This window comes from Rhinatrema bivittatum, chromosome 8 (assembly GCF_901001135.1).
Source record: "Rhinatrema bivittatum chromosome 8, aRhiBiv1.1, whole genome shotgun sequence".
Lineage (NCBI taxonomy): Eukaryota > Metazoa > Chordata > Amphibia > Gymnophiona > Rhinatrematidae > Rhinatrema > Rhinatrema bivittatum.
In genome coordinates this window covers 226777777-226793874 of record NC_042622.1, presented here as the reverse complement: position 1 = coordinate 226793874, position 16098 = coordinate 226777777, and the positions used below count along the sequence as shown (strand labels likewise).

The 16098-nt window shown below is 46.4% G+C and overlaps 1 protein-coding gene across 1 annotated transcript in view; it reads left to right on the top strand.

Moving 5' to 3' along the window:
• Nucleotides 1-16098, top strand: part of NCAN (neurocan) — a 143234-nt gene that overhangs the window by 66224 nt on the left and 60912 nt on the right. The window contains exons 5-7 of the mRNA XM_029613553.1: nucleotides 341-634; nucleotides 5090-6118; nucleotides 13098-15257. Coding sequence (XP_029469413.1) covers nucleotides 341-634; nucleotides 5090-6118; nucleotides 13098-15257 — 3483 coding nt within the window. The remainder of the gene's footprint in view (nucleotides 1-340; nucleotides 635-5089; nucleotides 6119-13097; nucleotides 15258-16098) is intronic.

Below are 16098 nucleotides of genomic sequence, written 5' to 3'. Positions count from 1 at the left end.
GCGCTAGGGACGAGCTAGTGTCCCTAGCGCCTCTTTTTACCGCGGGTCCTAATTTGAATATTTTTTTTTACTGAATCATGCGCACAGGAGAGTGGCCTGTCCACTAATTTTACTATATTGGCCTGATAGTGAGACAGAAATGAAAGAGCCGCCAGCGTGTGACCTGTGTTCCAGGCAGTGTGGGGCTGGAACTTATAGTAAGAAGAAAATAAAGCTATCGCTACCTTTCCTGATACAGTGACATTTTCTTTTGTGAAGTAGGAGTTTAGCCTTGTGCATTTTTACACCTGATTAGATCTGGGTTCTAATTCAGGCTCTTCTCCCCATTTCCCCCCCATAGGTGAAGTGTTCTATGCACCCGCACCCAGGAAGCAGAGCCTAACGGATGCCCGAATCTACTGCAGGAGCCAGGGAGCCATCTTGGCCAGCACAGGCCAGCTTTATCTGGCCTGGAAGAAAGGCTTGGACCAGTGCGACCCAGGCTGGTTAGCTGACGGCAGTGTGAGATACCCCATCCAATCGCCACGAAAGAACTGTGGCGGGGATGAACCAGGAGTGAGGACCATCTACCAGTTCCCCAACCGCACTGGCTTTCCCGATCGCAACCAGAGATTCGATGCATATTGCTACAAAGGTGTGGTGTTGTTTAGAAAGGAAACTGCTACGTCATTTGGACTGGCTGTGCCGGTCCTGGCTTTACCTCACTGCATTGGTGGGCTGGTTGTGTCAGTTTTTCTAAGGAAAGCAGGAACTACAAGTCCCAAGATGCAGTGAGCTAAATCAGGTCCAACCACTGCCTGTCCAGCTGAAATGAGGCTAGTTGGTAACCCTACCTAGAATAGCTCATGACAGTTAAAAGGATCATCAGTAACATTTCATAGCTTACTAAAAAAATAAAAATCTTTGAACTCTGAGATTTTTTAAAAGTGCTAGGAAACAAAATAATAATAATTACACGTGTCTTTTTCGTGCTCATCTGTTTTTGATGGTTCCATCATGGTACCCCCGTCTTCTGGCTGAGATGTAAAAGGATCTGTCTGTGCTCTCCCTCCTTCCACTGATGGAGCATCCTCCTCTGGGCCCATCAGTTATCCTGAGTCCAGCAGCGGCAACCTGGCTTCTTCTTTCCTATTTAATTTAGCTCTGAATTCTCCCCATCATTAAAATCGAGAAAGTCCCCAGACGGCTGAAGGGACCAGTGGGACAGAAATGCAAGGCAGGCCCTGGGGGAGGGAGCCCGGCAAGGGAAAAGCATCAAGAAAGGGGAACGTTAAATTGCTACTTTAAACAGAGCAGAAGCTCAGCGCCACCTCTGCAAGGACAGAAGCTGAAATTTTTTTTTTTTCCAAGCAAGACCATAAATGTCAAGTTTAATGAAAACAATAATTTTAAACAATTTCTGCCTGTGATTCCTTAGGGGACTGTTAGGTTAGAGGTATGTTTTTTTTAGTATCCACACTAAATTCTAAATGAAGTAATAAAAATCCATCATAATTTTTCAAAGACAAGAGATGTATCATGCCATATAGGCCACTGGAGAGAAATGGATGAGCTGTACCTACCAGACAGAAAGCAGGGGACTGGGAAGAGGTGGAGCGTGGCAAGTCCTAGACCTGTTGCGGGTGTAACGCCAGCTCTTCCACGATCTCTCTCCTTATGACTTGGAAGAAGAGGCCTTTCATCTCCTGGTGCCTGGGTTCTAATACCCGTTTGGTGCAATAACATTGCAGCACAATGGTGAATTCCCTTGGCTGGGGAGGCAGGGCATTATAAGGGATTTAATAAATGGAATTAAGCCACTAGCTGAAGTATTTCTTTTATTAACTTGTGTAAAAATATGGACCAGTGGTCACACTTAACTTTGTATACTAGACAGGGAGGGAAATGCCTCTTATTATGTAATTATGGGGAGGTAATTTTCAAAGGACTTACATGCATAATGTAACGTACTGTGGTAGCGATACTCAAAGTCCATTTGCCTGCGTTACGTGCACGTAAGGTGGGTAAAACCTATTGGCAATTCAGTCGCATATATTGTAGCAATTTTCAAAAGGGGTGGCGTGAGGTGAGGGAGAGAAAGCGCATAGGGTGTGCATGCGGCCCCTATTTTCAAAGAGGATTTCTGTCGGAAGTTTTCCTTTGAAACTTCCCTTGCAGATCCTTGGGGGGGGGGGCTTTCGTTGTCACCGGCCCCCTTTGCTCTTGCTGTGTGCTGGTCACTCTAAAAGCCCTATTCGTTCTGTCTTTTGGGGGGGGGGGGGCATTTAATGTCCTGACTTCGTTTCCCTCAAGGTCTTCTTTACATTTGTGCCATGATAACTTTAATTGAAGATGACTTGCGGTAATAATGATTTTCTCATAGGATGCAAGGAGGGCCTTTATTTTTTTAGGGCAAAATCGGGTTTTTGGCAGGTGAAAGGGCCCCTCCAATCGCCACCCGGGCCTCTGTGCATATCACAGGCTGTGTAAGGGCGCCCGTACTTTCAGCCACTGAGGAGAGGAGCATCTCCGGGGGGGGGGGAGGGGAAAATACGCCCACCGAATGGTGAATCTGCCCGGTGCCACCCTGCACCGAGCACGGTTGGTAAGCATACGGAAAAGCCTTCGCCGACCCACCAGACAATCACTAGTTGTCCTTCACGCTTACCTGTTTATGGTGATTACACTCACGAATGGACTCTGACACTTCCAGGTTAAAGCACCATTAAGCTTTTAACCGTACGCCCTATGGTATCACTTCATATTTATTTCCTGCCTTATCTTCTTTCCAGCTTGTTGCAAGCTTCCAAGTTCTCTTACCCTGTTGATTGTAACTTTGACTCATTCCTACCTACTGTTTATCTTTCGTTTACTTGAATAGTTACCCCAGTTTTATTCTTGTTAATTGTAAACCGATCCGATATGGTTATTTACTATGAAGGTCGGTATATAAAACTGTTAAATAAATAAATAAATAAAAGGAAACCGCCTACCAAAAGAGGCCAGCTGTATGTGAAAACCAAGCTGCTAGAAATAAAAAAATAAAGGAGGGACGAGCCGCACTTGAAATGTCAGCCCTTTAACTGGGAACTGCAGCCGTGTTGTGGACTTTGTATTATTAATAAGAGACTTGAAGCCTGGTGGCACCACAAAAGGTCTCTGGCAAGCGTTGTTTTTTGGGGGGTTTCTTCCCTCGCCTCGTTGGGTGTGGACTGCGGCTCAGCTCATGAGCAGTTCCGGTGAGGGGCAGAACTGGGTCCCCAAGCCTCTCGCTGGCTTTATGCTATGAATCGCTTCAGGATTAATACAGCGAGGGCTGACACCTTGACAGATCCGAAATGGGGATTCGGGGAAAGGGGTGGGGGTGGGGGAGGGGGAGGGGAGAGAGAGTGAGAGGGACATTACTGATGGAGAAAAGGAGAAACAAAGAGGGGACGTCTGTATTCTGTGCCTGGTTACAGCCCTCCAAGACTGGAATCTGTCAGGCGAGAGCCAGCGTGGTATCATCTACGCTTCTGGAACAAAGGGAGCCTGCAGAAGCTCAGACGACGATTTTGCTACTTAAGTGTGTGTGGGGGGGGTGTTTATTTATTTAGTTAGTCGTTTACTGAGATCTGAGGTCATAGGCAAGCTGAATGTGAAGTGACTGGCCCTCAGTGAGCTGTTTCCAGCTCCTCTCCTAGGGAGAAGGGTGCATCCCAATAAGAATGAAGGGGATACTTAAAGGGATGATAACCCATTTGTTATGGCTCCAGCTTACAATATGCACAGTTGCACTGTGTTAGAAACATGGTCTCGGTTGCATTTTCCCCCTTAACCCACATCTTTTTTTAGACCTGGATAGGAGGTGCTGGCTCGGCAGGCGTGCTCTGCTCTGCTCCACCATGCAGAATAGCCAAATTTGATTCCCTCACGCTCAGCATTTGCTCCCAAAGCTGGCTGAGGATGCTGCAGAGTCAGGGTTCCCAGCCCCTGGGTGGGTGAGGGAGTCTCAGCCATTGCTGGATGGTGACACCTCCTGGCCAGACGTAGGATGCCCACCCTCTGGTCTCTGGAGGGAGCTGCAGTCTGTGGCGCCTGGTCAAGGACCCTGACTGCAATGGTTGGGCTGAGGAAGGGAAGGTAGGATTATAAAAATAGGGGGAACCTCCCCAGGTAGTTGCCGATAAAGGCTTATGGTGCCGTAGCCCAAAAGAGGCCAGTTGTAATTGAGCTGAAAGCCTAAAGAAGCAGGAGGAAACTGCGTGGCTCAAATAAAAAAAAAGGCGCCAACCTATTGGGGTAGGGGATATAAAATAAGGGAAAATCTGCCCCCATCACCCCCCCAAAAAAGTATAATAAACCCCAAAGAAATGGAGACGATCCACTTTGCTTGAAGACAACAGCACTCTAACTGCTTGTATGGGGTGTCAGCCATGTACTCCTGCCAAAGTTAAACAATGTCATGTTTAGAGATGTTTGAAATTTCTTGCAGTGTCTCGGGGTGCAGTCAGTTGAGTTGGGAAGTACCATTGCAGTTGCATCGCGCATTCCTGAGCCAGCTTCACTCTGCAGAACGGGTGACCTCACTTCTAACGTTCCTACTGATGGAACAGGTTAAAATTGGAGGCTCCTAGTAGAGTCCATTAGGAAGGCAATAGTCCATCGGTCGGTGGAGTTTTGCACCAAGCTTCAACTAGAAAGTCCAGAAACACACTTTCCCCTTGAAGCTTGCTGCAGGACCTCCGCATCTGCTTTTTGTGTGAGCAGATTTTCTATGGAAATAACGTGCACAGACTTGAAAAATACTATTTTCTGAGCCCACCCAAAAAAACGTGCCGGGGGAAACGCCTCCCTTACATGCTGCTAAAAGGAAAATGTGTCGGGCATACTTTTAGCCACATCGCAGGAGGGCGATTTTCAGACCGCCAATTTACTGGCTAAAAATGGACTTGAAAATTGTTCTCTAATTTCTTAAAAGAGCTTCCGCATTACTGCACATGCACTGGTGAACTACTGAGCGGGATGGATGGGGAGGACTTTTCTTTGTCTGGAGTGCGGTTTCCAGTTCTTTGTTGTTTCTGGTTGTCATAGGCGGTATCAATTTCATTTTGCTGTTTGATCTTTGCAGCACATCAAACCACGACAGCCCCGTCGCCAAAGGATCAGGATGGCCCGGCCCTTGCTCAACCGGAGGCAAGACAAGACTTTCAGCAAGAAAAGGAAAAACTCGAAAGACAAGAGACAGAGGAACCGGTGCTTTCGGGAATTAATACATCTTTACTTGAACTTGACAAACCGGTGTCTCCAACAGCCAACAGGCTTTTTCGGAAGGAGCGGGAAGATCCAGTCACATCTCGTGACTCAAAGGAAATGGTGAGAGACGGTGATGCCCTTCCTTCAAAGCTGTTATCGCCATCTTTGTCATTGGATGAACAGCCGCAGCCAGACACTGGAACCCAAGCTGGGACAACTTTTTTAATTAAAGAAAAGGATTCCTCCAATACCTTTTTCTTTGGATCTGAGATAACAGGTGTTACAGAAATTTCTGCTTTAGATAAATCAAGGAAAACTGAGGGAAGCCCTGAACCTCCATTAGAGAAATCCTACCTTAGAGCTTCTTCAGTACTTTCTTTGCCTGACCAAAGACAAGCTGAAGATCACAAACTCAATGTGGCTGACCAGGCCCCCAAGATGAACCAAGGGCAGGATGTGCCCACACAGTTGCATTTCATGACAGACTCATCTGAAGAATCATCCAGCACCACCCATCCTACGGAAAACTCTTCATTAATGACTCCTGATGAGTCTCTTGATTTTCTGCAATCAACATGGCTTTTAGGAGCAAAAAGCACCTTGTCTACAGGTAAAGAAGGAGCCGGATTTAACAATGGACCATCAGCATCCAGGGTCTCTCAAGGGCAAACTAGTAGTTCACCAACAAGAACTCCACAAGAAAGAGATTCTACCCCTCTTGGTCCCCCTATAATAGACCCTGGACTGCCAGATAACCCCAGACATAGCCAGAGGAACCAAGTAACCAATTTTGATGAATATGTTGATTTGCATTTTATGACAAGCTTAAAATCGCAAAAGAAAGATATCTATTCTGGATTTCATGGACATTATCCTTGGATGCCACAAGAGGGACTAGATAAAAGTAGAAATAAAAATGATTGAGGAAGTGTCTATCCAAGCCATTGGCTCAAAGTTTGGGACTAGAAGAGACCACATTGATAATAGCATTGAAACCATAACTATGTCATATCGGGCCACTCTTCTGAATCCCAAAGACAACGACCATTCCCTTTCTAACGAAGTGGAAATGGAGTTGAAGACAAAGACTGATCACAGTAAGCAACTTTTAAACTTTTAGTAAACGCGTCCTGGTAACCTTCCTACCAGGGCTAAGATGAGCATTTTGTCACGTTAGGACTCTTCTCATTCCAGCTAGGCAAGAGGATGTGTATGTGGATCCCTCATATCTTTTCAATCATGATCCTAATTGCAGATCCATTGCAACAACACTGCCCCTTAAGTTGCTACACTAAAGTATCATTATAAAAACAACTTGTGTATATATATATATATATATATATATATATATATACTATATGCATGAATGTCTAGTGTCTATAACTGTATCGTCCTGTATGTGTCTGCTTCTGTTAATCCCAGATACTGCAGAACCCATCTGGCAGAGGGTAAACCAAGCTGTCTTTATTATACATTGTCAAACAAAGACATTCAGATTCCTATTGCGGCATGCTGGTGATGGTGGTAGAGCACTCCCATCCAAACAAGCTGCGGTCCTGTTTTTATAACATTTTCCTCCTTGGAGGCCTCTATAGCTCCCATCTATTCTCCAGCCTATGAGATGAGGCCCATTCTGCAGGGATGAGAAACCACCATCCTTAGTGATGTCCTGTCCAGCTCTTGTACAGTATCCCTCTGCACCAGGGCTGACCTTTGGGGAGAATGACTCCCGTGGCACAGTGTTACATTCCAGTTAGCCTAACAGTTGATGTCATGAAACATACCTAGAGCCACCTCTACAGTACAAAATTTGGCCACCAGTTTTGGTGCTTGACAGTTTCCAGAGGGATAAAGTAAGAGTTTATTGCCAATTACAGCTTGGTGACCTGAGGCACAAGATGAGAAAGTGGCTTTGCTAAGGTCATACACAGAAGTCAGTGGCAGAGCAAAGATTGGAACTCATTAGTCTTGGTCATTCTCTTGACTGTCCCAGCACTCTGCTGACTAGACCCAGCTCCTTCCTCCTACATTCTGGCACAGGCTGTAAACCTAATTTTACAATTCCTGGCACATGTAATGGATAATAAATGACTTTGGGGGCTGAAACAGGGACTTTATTGATTCTCCTTAGCAAATGTTAGGTCAGGAAAGTGACCAGAGCCAAACAGCAGACAAATAATTTGAGGCTCTGCTTTCTCACATTTGAATTGGAACTCCCAAGGTCACTAGTGGGTTAACAGTGGGCTGCAAAATAACACATGGGGTGGGTAGCAAGCTGGACTATTAATTCTCACAATAAAATCAAATTATTTGCTGCATATTTGCATAATAGTCCGACAAGTATTCAACAAGTCCAGGCCCTTCATGGGTTGAGAGCTCCATAAGTGTTAGCAAAGTGCAAGTGATGATTTCATTACGTGGATTTCATTACGTGGAAGAAGAAAAACTTGCGCCAGGGGGTCGTCAACTCTGCTCCTGGAGTGCGACAGACAGGCCTGTTTTCCAGGTCCTTCTGCAATGAATATGCATGAGGTGTATCTGCCTACAATGGAGGCAGTGCACGCAAATATACCTCATGCATGCTCATTATGGGTACCTTGGAAACCAGGCCTGTTTGTGGCCCTCCGGTGCCAGAGTTGCCAACCCCTCGCTTAAACTTTCATCTAGTTTTGAAACCCAAATTCTGAAGTGCCCTAACTGCGCAGGCCATCCATGAGACCTCTCCTGTGAGCGGTGCTGCTATTGTCACCGTCTCATTCTTCTTTTCCTTCCCCTCTCTCTCTAGACGTCCTCAGCAGTTCCAATGCTAGAAATGTATCTCCAAGCCTCTGAGCAAGGGATGGTTGACCATATGTTTCTGAAGTGCCGTGATTAAAGGGAAATTTTAAGGCCGGATTTCTAAAAACCGCCGCACGCGCAAAAACTGGCACTTAAAACGCGTGTGGCCGGGCCCTGCGCACATCCTCAAAAGGGCCTGGCCACGCGTGTTAAGGACTGATCCGCGCGCAAGTGCCTCGCCCTGAAAAAGAGGTGGGCGGGGCTGGGCGGAGCGGGACGGGGGCCGGTCGGGACAGCGCGCGCAAACTAATTCCGCTCCAGGGGAAGCGGTAAGCAGTAAAATAAAAAAAATGTACGTTTCTGGGATGGGTTTGGAGGTGGGGGGAGGAGAGGGGAAGAGAGAGGGAGTTTAGGTAAGGGGGTAGGAACTTTCCCTCCCAGTCCACTTCTTAATTGGAGCGGACAGGGAGAGAACTGGGGGAGGCCCGATTGCATTGCCCCGTGTAGTTAGCAAAAATTTGCCCCCCCCCCCCGCATGCGCCGCCCGCCCGGGAACCTCACACCCCTGGCTGCGGGCGCGCGCCTTTTAAAATCTCTACCCCTTAATCTTTATTTCCTGTGTCTGGAATCACGCCCGTCACTCTAGACCAGTGCTTTCCAAGCTGGTCTGGAGTAATAGCCACAATGAACATGCGGGAGGTTCATTTACTTGCACGTCTCTCCATTGTATGCAAATCTATCTCATGCATATTCATTGTGGATATCCTTGAAAATCAGGCTGACTAGGAGGTACTCCCGGATCAGCTTGGACAACCACTGCTCCTCTAGATTGCGCCTTTTCCCTGCAATCCAGTCTTAAGTTTTCCCGTAAACTACAGCAGCCTCATCTTGGCTGTAGGCCTTGTCCTGCGAGGTTGGGGGAATTCAGGAGGCATAAAAACTATTAGCTGCCTGTCCCCAGAGACGGATGCTGAGCGTGGCAGGTTTGCGCTGCCGCTGTATCTGTGTGTGAGGGAGGCTTTCTCTGCTGCTGCCTCTGCTGGCCCTGTGTTAGGGCAGTATTGGGTGGGTGTATATGTGGGGGTAGGTGTGAAGCTTGTACTGCTGCTGCCCTGGTAATAATAAAGCACTTTAGCTCCCAGTTTTGTCAGTCCGATGTGTTTCACCAGCATTTAGTTCACTGGACCTTGCATTTATTTGTTTTTAAGGTTCACATAACCTCAGATAGGCCGCATTTGTCCTTATTAGTTTTCAGTCCTCTTTGGATGAGAGCAGGGCAGGAGTGCCCCAGGTCTCTGCTGGGCACAGGAGATTGTGGAGAACGGTAGTTAATTATGATAATGGGATTATAGTCCTGTTCCGTACTAATAAAAAAGTCACCAGCTGAAGAGTTTGATAAATTGCTCCTACCGCAGATCAATAACCGCGTACCCAACATCTCCTGCATTTCATTAAGAAACGTTTTTGTTTTTTTTCCTCTGGCCCGGATTTGACCTGCAGCGTATAAATAATTTATCCCTGCATCAGCTGGTGGGCCCATGTGCCTCTCCCCCCCGCCACTCCCACCTCACCCCTGCTTTCCCCGCTGAGGCTGGCGGTCCCTGAGTTCCACCAGAGTCTCTGCTGTACAAATATTTGCACACCAGGCCTTGCGTGATCCCGTTCTTCCAATTACAAGGTGGCTAAACGCTGTAATATCGGAAGATTAAGGCAGGAGGGAAGGAGACGCGAAAGGGGAACCACAGTGAGAAAAAAAAATACTCTCAGAACACGAGAGCCAAAGATCAAAAGGAATTTTAACAAGCTTTGGAAATTCGTTCAGCGTGTTATTTTAAAGAGTTTGATATAGAAACAAATCGCAGCACAGAACTGCATTTCCATTTGGTTTTCTTTGCATTTGGCCTTTTGAGGGCACAGTATCAGCTGTGGTTTTTCTATAGCGATTCTTCCAGACGTCCTCAGCATCAAGACTCTGCCATGAATATTTTCTGGTGGTTATTATTGTCCAGTCAAAGGCAAGGCCGGCCCTAGGGGTGGGCAACCTGTGCCCTCTTTAGGGCACTGCCATGCTCAAAGGGCGCCAGCTTCATCTGGGCATCCATCTGTCTGACTGGATGCTGGCACTCAGCTGACTGCACCTCTGAACGTTTGCATCGGAGAAACGGGGCCACCCAGATGGAGCAGGCACCCTTTGCATGGTCGGAGAAGAACCAACCCCTTTCCTGTGTTTTTAGGGGCGGTAGGTGGGGGGGGGGGGGTTCTCCCTGATCACAGACTGCCATCTGCTACTACCCAATCACCAGCAGCTCTTATTTTCTCTGACTTGGAAATGTAAGAGCTGGAAGGGTCCATGCAGGTCTGGGTATCCCATCTCAAAAAACATACAGCAGAACTAGGAAAAAATAAAGAGAAGGCCCACCAAAATGATTTTTATTTATTTAACACTTTTTTTTTATACCGGCATTCGTAGGACACATCATGTCGGTTTACAAAGTAACTAAGAAAGGAAATTACAATGAACGAGGAAAAAGGGCTAACTGGATAATATACCAGAGTACAAAAGAAAAGTCAACGAGCAGAGTTACAACAATTTTGCATTCTAGATAACAGAGATGGAATGGCTTCCTATGAGGAAAGGCTAAACAGGTTAGGGCTCTTCATCTTGGAGAGGAGATGACTTAGAGGGGATGTGATAGAGCTTTATAAGATCATGAGTAGGGTGGAACAGGTAAATAAGGAATGGTTATGTATCCTTACAATTGGGCAAGTTTCTGGAGGACAGGTCCATAAAAAACTATTAGCCAGGCTGATGTGGGATTCGCCACCTCTTACATCTGGGAATGAGCAGCAGGGAATGGCTTTGCTGGGTACATCCAAGCGACTTAGACTGGCCACTGTGGGAGACAGGATACCATGCTCCATGAGCCATGAGCCATTGATCTGAGTCAGTATGGGGCATTTTATGGTCTTAGACCAGTGAGAACCTGAGATTTCCATCCTCCCATCTAGGTTTGCTCAGATGTTGCATGGTTCAGCCTCATAAGAACATAAGAAAGTGCCATACTGGGTCAGACCAAGGGTCCATCAAGCCCAGCATCCTGTTTCCAACAGTGGCCAATCCAGGCTACAAGTACCTGGCAAGTAACCACTCACTAAGGGGTAGATTTTCAAATTTACGCGCGGGTGCACAGGCGCACGCATGTTATAAAATCGGGGGTCGGCGCCTGCAATGGGGTGCACACCTTGAGCGTGTCGACACCCACAGGCTTCCCCCATTCCCTTCCCCCTAACCTTTCCCCCCCTTGCCCTACTCTAACCCCCCTCAAATTCTTGTCATACCTTGGCGCACGCCAGCAGCCTGCCGGCACGCGATCCTCCAACACAGCAGCAAATGGTCTCTGTGCCAGGGGGTCTCTGGCCCCCCCCCCCCCCCCCCCGGACCACCCCTTTAGTAAAGTCCCAGGACTTAGACGCGTCCCGGGGCTTTACGAGCATCTCCTGGTGTATAAAATAGGCCCAGCGTGCAGAGCTTTTAAAATCCGGCCCTAAGTCTATCCCATGCTACTGATGCCATTAAATCCACATTAAGGAAGAGAGCCCTCTCCACGTCGGGACCTTTGCAATGGAACTCCCTCCCTCCTGAGCTTAGACTAGAACAATGCCCAAACACCTTTAAGAAAAGATTAAAGACATGGTTGTTTGGCGAAGCCTTTGCCCAACTCTGATGACCATTTGGGTTCATGTCAGGCAACTTTGTTAGTTGAACTACATCACTAGCAAGCCGCTCTGAGGACTGATATACCATCCGATGTTCTTCAGCTGTAATACTCTCACCAAGTTATCTAATTGTTTATCCCCGTTTGTTGGCTCCAAGTCTTGATCTCCCTGTTCAGTGTAATGCATCCTTGTGCAAAGGTTATTGTTTGAATGTAAACCGAGGTGATTTGTAACTTGTTACAAGAATATCGGATATATAAAAGTGCCAAATAAATAATAAATAAATAATAGCGGTGGCCATTCTCTAAGTCAGCTTGATTACTAGCAGTTAACGGACTTTTCCTCCAAAAATTATCCAAGCCTTTTTTTAAACCCAGCTGGGAGTTGCCATAATTTTAAGCTGGATCTTTCGGTGTGTAGGAGAGGGGTGGTGAGAGAATAGATGTGCCTTGGGGGTCAGACTTAAGGTTTGTGCAAAAGTTGGGCAAGGACAAAAGAATACAAAGTCCTGGCGAGCCAAGTGTCAGGATACTTTTGAAACAGCAGCATCTCTTGGCTCTCTTCTGAAGAGAAAACATTCCACAGTCAAAAATGCCCGAAAGGGATGCACTTACTTGTATAAACCAGGGCAAATGTTATCCAGTCTGTTTCGCACACGTGCTTGCCTACAGAATATTTTCCCTTCCGGAAGTTGGAATTCGGAGCTTGACCCTGGCTTCGGGAATGTCTTGCAGGGTTGAAGTTCTTTCACCTTGGTCGCCAGCACATGGACCTGCAAGGTTCTCTGTTCTTATGCCAGGAACTTAAAGCTGACCCTTCCTCTCTTACTGAAATGCATTCAAGTGGTTTGGAAAAATTGCAGTCAAATGAGTAAGTCGGTTTGTAAGCAAATTTAGGATTTTAAAACATGGGTAAGGGACCCTTAAGTCCACAAGCTACTTCTTGCCTAATGCCTTGCTCTCGCTAACTTTGTAGTGGAGAGCTGAAGTTTGTGGATGTCAACCGGAAAAGACATTGGGAGCCCACCCTGGAGTTTCTGATGCTTTACTGAACCAGAAGTTCTTGTGCTCCCATCCCCCATCCTTTCTTTCGTTCCTGTTTTGGATTTTCCAAATCTCAACACACACACACAACCCTTGACCATGCGGGAGAAAGGAATTCCAATCATGTTCAACCTTCAGTGGACCGGGAGGAAAATAAAATATCCATCCTTTTAGTATACAATATATTCTTTTTTTATGTTTGTTTTTGAGAGGCGAGATGATGCTGCTGAATTAAATTCTGGCTTGTATGCAGCCAGCTTTAACTGTTCATGCAATCTGTATTTAATTAAACTAACCTGATTTGCTATTTCATTGAAGCTAACTGTGACGTGTGTCTTATTGCAGAATTAATTGGATTAGAGAGGCAAGATAAAATGGAAAGCATCTCCATGCATACATCATATCCAGATGCTACAGTGAACACAAAAGCCAATCGTACAGCAGGCCAGGAGTGGACAATGGAACCAGCGAAACTCAGCAATAAATTCAGCCTAGAGGGCTCTTCGTCTCCTGCTGAATGGTCCTTGGATAACACAGGATCATTAGTGAAATCTCTGGTTAAAGCTGCAGCTTTTGAAACCAAAAAGATACTGGGTTATGAGGAAGATTTGCCGGTTACAAATGGACCTCTGAGAGCACCAGGAATCACAGATGGGAACATAATGGCAGGGGCTCAAAGTCCAGCTACAGGAGGCTCACATAGTCCAAAGTCAATACGAGGGGATTCAACTTGGCACCAGGCAAATGCAGCAGCCATTGAACCAACAGCTGGTCAGGAGAAAACGGATCCATCTGCACTTGCAGCTGCCTACCCACTACCAACTGAAAACGGAATGCAGACACAATACGGCAAAGTGCAAGATCAAGACCTGCCTGTGTCAGCCGCTGGAGAGGACCTGGAAAACTTTTCTGGGGAAACCAATTCCAGTGAAGAAAGTGTGTTGCCAACATTGCTGTCCTCCAGTTTCCCCACGTCTGTCCCCTTCACGGTAGATAGCCCTGCTGTGGACAACCTGAATGTGTTCCTGTTTGGAACAGCCTCTACCAAGGCACCTCCGAATTCTGCTCTAAAGAAGAATGAAGGCAGCTTTGATGGAAGTGGAGAACCTCAATATAACTTTCAACAAAGACAAGGGAAGGACGTTACTTTCAGAGGTAAACTCACCTCTTCATTGAAAAATAGCAATAGAGACGGGGCTTCTCTGGAGGAGACTGAAACAAAGCAATTTAGAACATTAAGGGAAGAGATGCTGAAGAGTTCAGGTCCTTCAAACAACGATCATCGGAATACTGAGTCTTTATTGCTTACTGCCCATGATGGCTACCCCCATGAAGTAAAGAAGGACTCACTGAAGGACCAGAACCAGGAGCATCATGCACCGGATCCACCCAAAAAGGGAGAAGTTTCAGAAAAAGGAAGCCAGACGCCGGGAAAGAGTCATGTGGAAATGAAGGAAGAACCTGTCACTCAGCCAATGGAAATAATCAAAACTATGGCAGAAGTCAAGACAATTTTGAGTGGTACAGAGGTTGCTGCATACACATCTGCTAATGGACTCTCATTTTACAGCACATCCGTCATCGGTGTTGAAAATCTTGCAACAGCAAATGTTGGTGAGTTTGCAACAGATAGACAACAACTTGAAAGAGAGCCAAATGAAAAAATCCTGGAGCACAAAGATGATGCCCTAGGACCCAGCTTAAGGCTGGCAGATTCACTCTTTGCAAACAGGATGGAGAATCAAACTGCATCAATGTTTAACCATCAGCTTAGTGCTACAAAAATAGTGCCTTTACACACTCAGGTGCATTCCTTCCAAGGAGAGAAACCACAGCTTGTAACAGAGAGGCCACAACTGGTGACAAGAGTGGCTGGCAGCTCTGAGCTGCTGTTAGATGCTACTGACATCATCAACAAAGCCAGCTTGGTTTCCAAAGTCTCTGAATGGGCAACAGAGGCATTTACAACAGACTTTTATCTGACAGCTACAGAGTCAGATAAAGCTATGACCTTGTCACTAGAACTCAGAAATGAAAAAGCAAATAGGTCACTGCCCATACAAGCTACAGACATTTACAGGGAGCAGGAGGCAGAAGAGCTGCTAGAAGAAAGAAATGAGGACTCTTTGATCATGAAATCTACAGGGAAACCCTTACTCGTGTTGAGAGCAAGAAAGACAGTAATCTTCAATGAATCCAAGCAAGATTTCTCTCAAGCTTCATTTTCCCATGATCCAGCATCTACAGAAGATCATGACTTCAACAGCCGTGAGTCATCTGCCTTTGCTGATGAGCTTTTCTATAAAACCAAACTTGATTCAGACAGATTCATCCTCCCATCAGTCATCACTGAACTCCTAGACACAGAGGCAGCAGAGATGGAAACTAAGAGAACATCCCAAATCGACGAGGAGGGAGGAAGTGGAGAAGAAGACGCCCTTCTGCCTTATCTCAGAGAGGAGGATAACTCATCCTGGACCGCTGGGGGAAACTTCAGCACACTAGGTAAGGCTGATCTAGAGCCCTTTGGATAGAGTGGCATTTAACTGAACTATGAAGGGGGAAACCATGTCCCTGGGGCCTTTCTGTCTGTGACAGGAACCAAAACAGTTGAGATCCTCATTCTTTGGGAAGTATATGGTGATTTTGCCATGACACCTGCACTCCCACAATGTGAGCACCATTGTGGGCTCCAATGAAAATGATCCCCTGAGGATCTGAAGGGTGAGAGGTCAGTACCATGCGATGTGATAGTTATTAGCATATAAGGTGGGTAATTGTCACACTATCCTCACTGGGACAAAGGCCTGCCTGCACTTCTCATCCACAGGCTTTGCACCAATTCTCAAAGTGAAAGTGCACATGGGCTTTTACCGTGAAACTTGCCGCAGGTACAAAGTCTGCATTGTCACTTGCACCTGCTAAGAGAGTTTTGCTGAAGACGTATGCAACTCTGGAATTTAGTAGAATTGGAAGCCTGCCTGCTCTCTCATAATTTCATCCTGTCCCAGCCTTCACCACCAAAGAATCCAACATTGGTGCTGTAATGGGTGATGGAGTGTCCTTTGGGCCGAGCTACACCTACTTTTTTTTAACTAATTAATTTATGGCTATATAGTTTAATCTTTAAATTAAAGTTCAGCTTATCCTGAACTTGGCAAGTCGTATTGCAGCTTCTTATGACTCTGTGCACGTAGTGATAAATTTTCCTGATCAGATGCCCCTGGTCCCGCTGTTATTGTGCTGCTTTCCAGCTCCCAGAGCAAAGCAGCACGATTAACAGCTGAAGGCGTTTTTCTTCATCCCATCCGGCAAGGTGAGGAGGTGATACATCACCTGTGCCCGT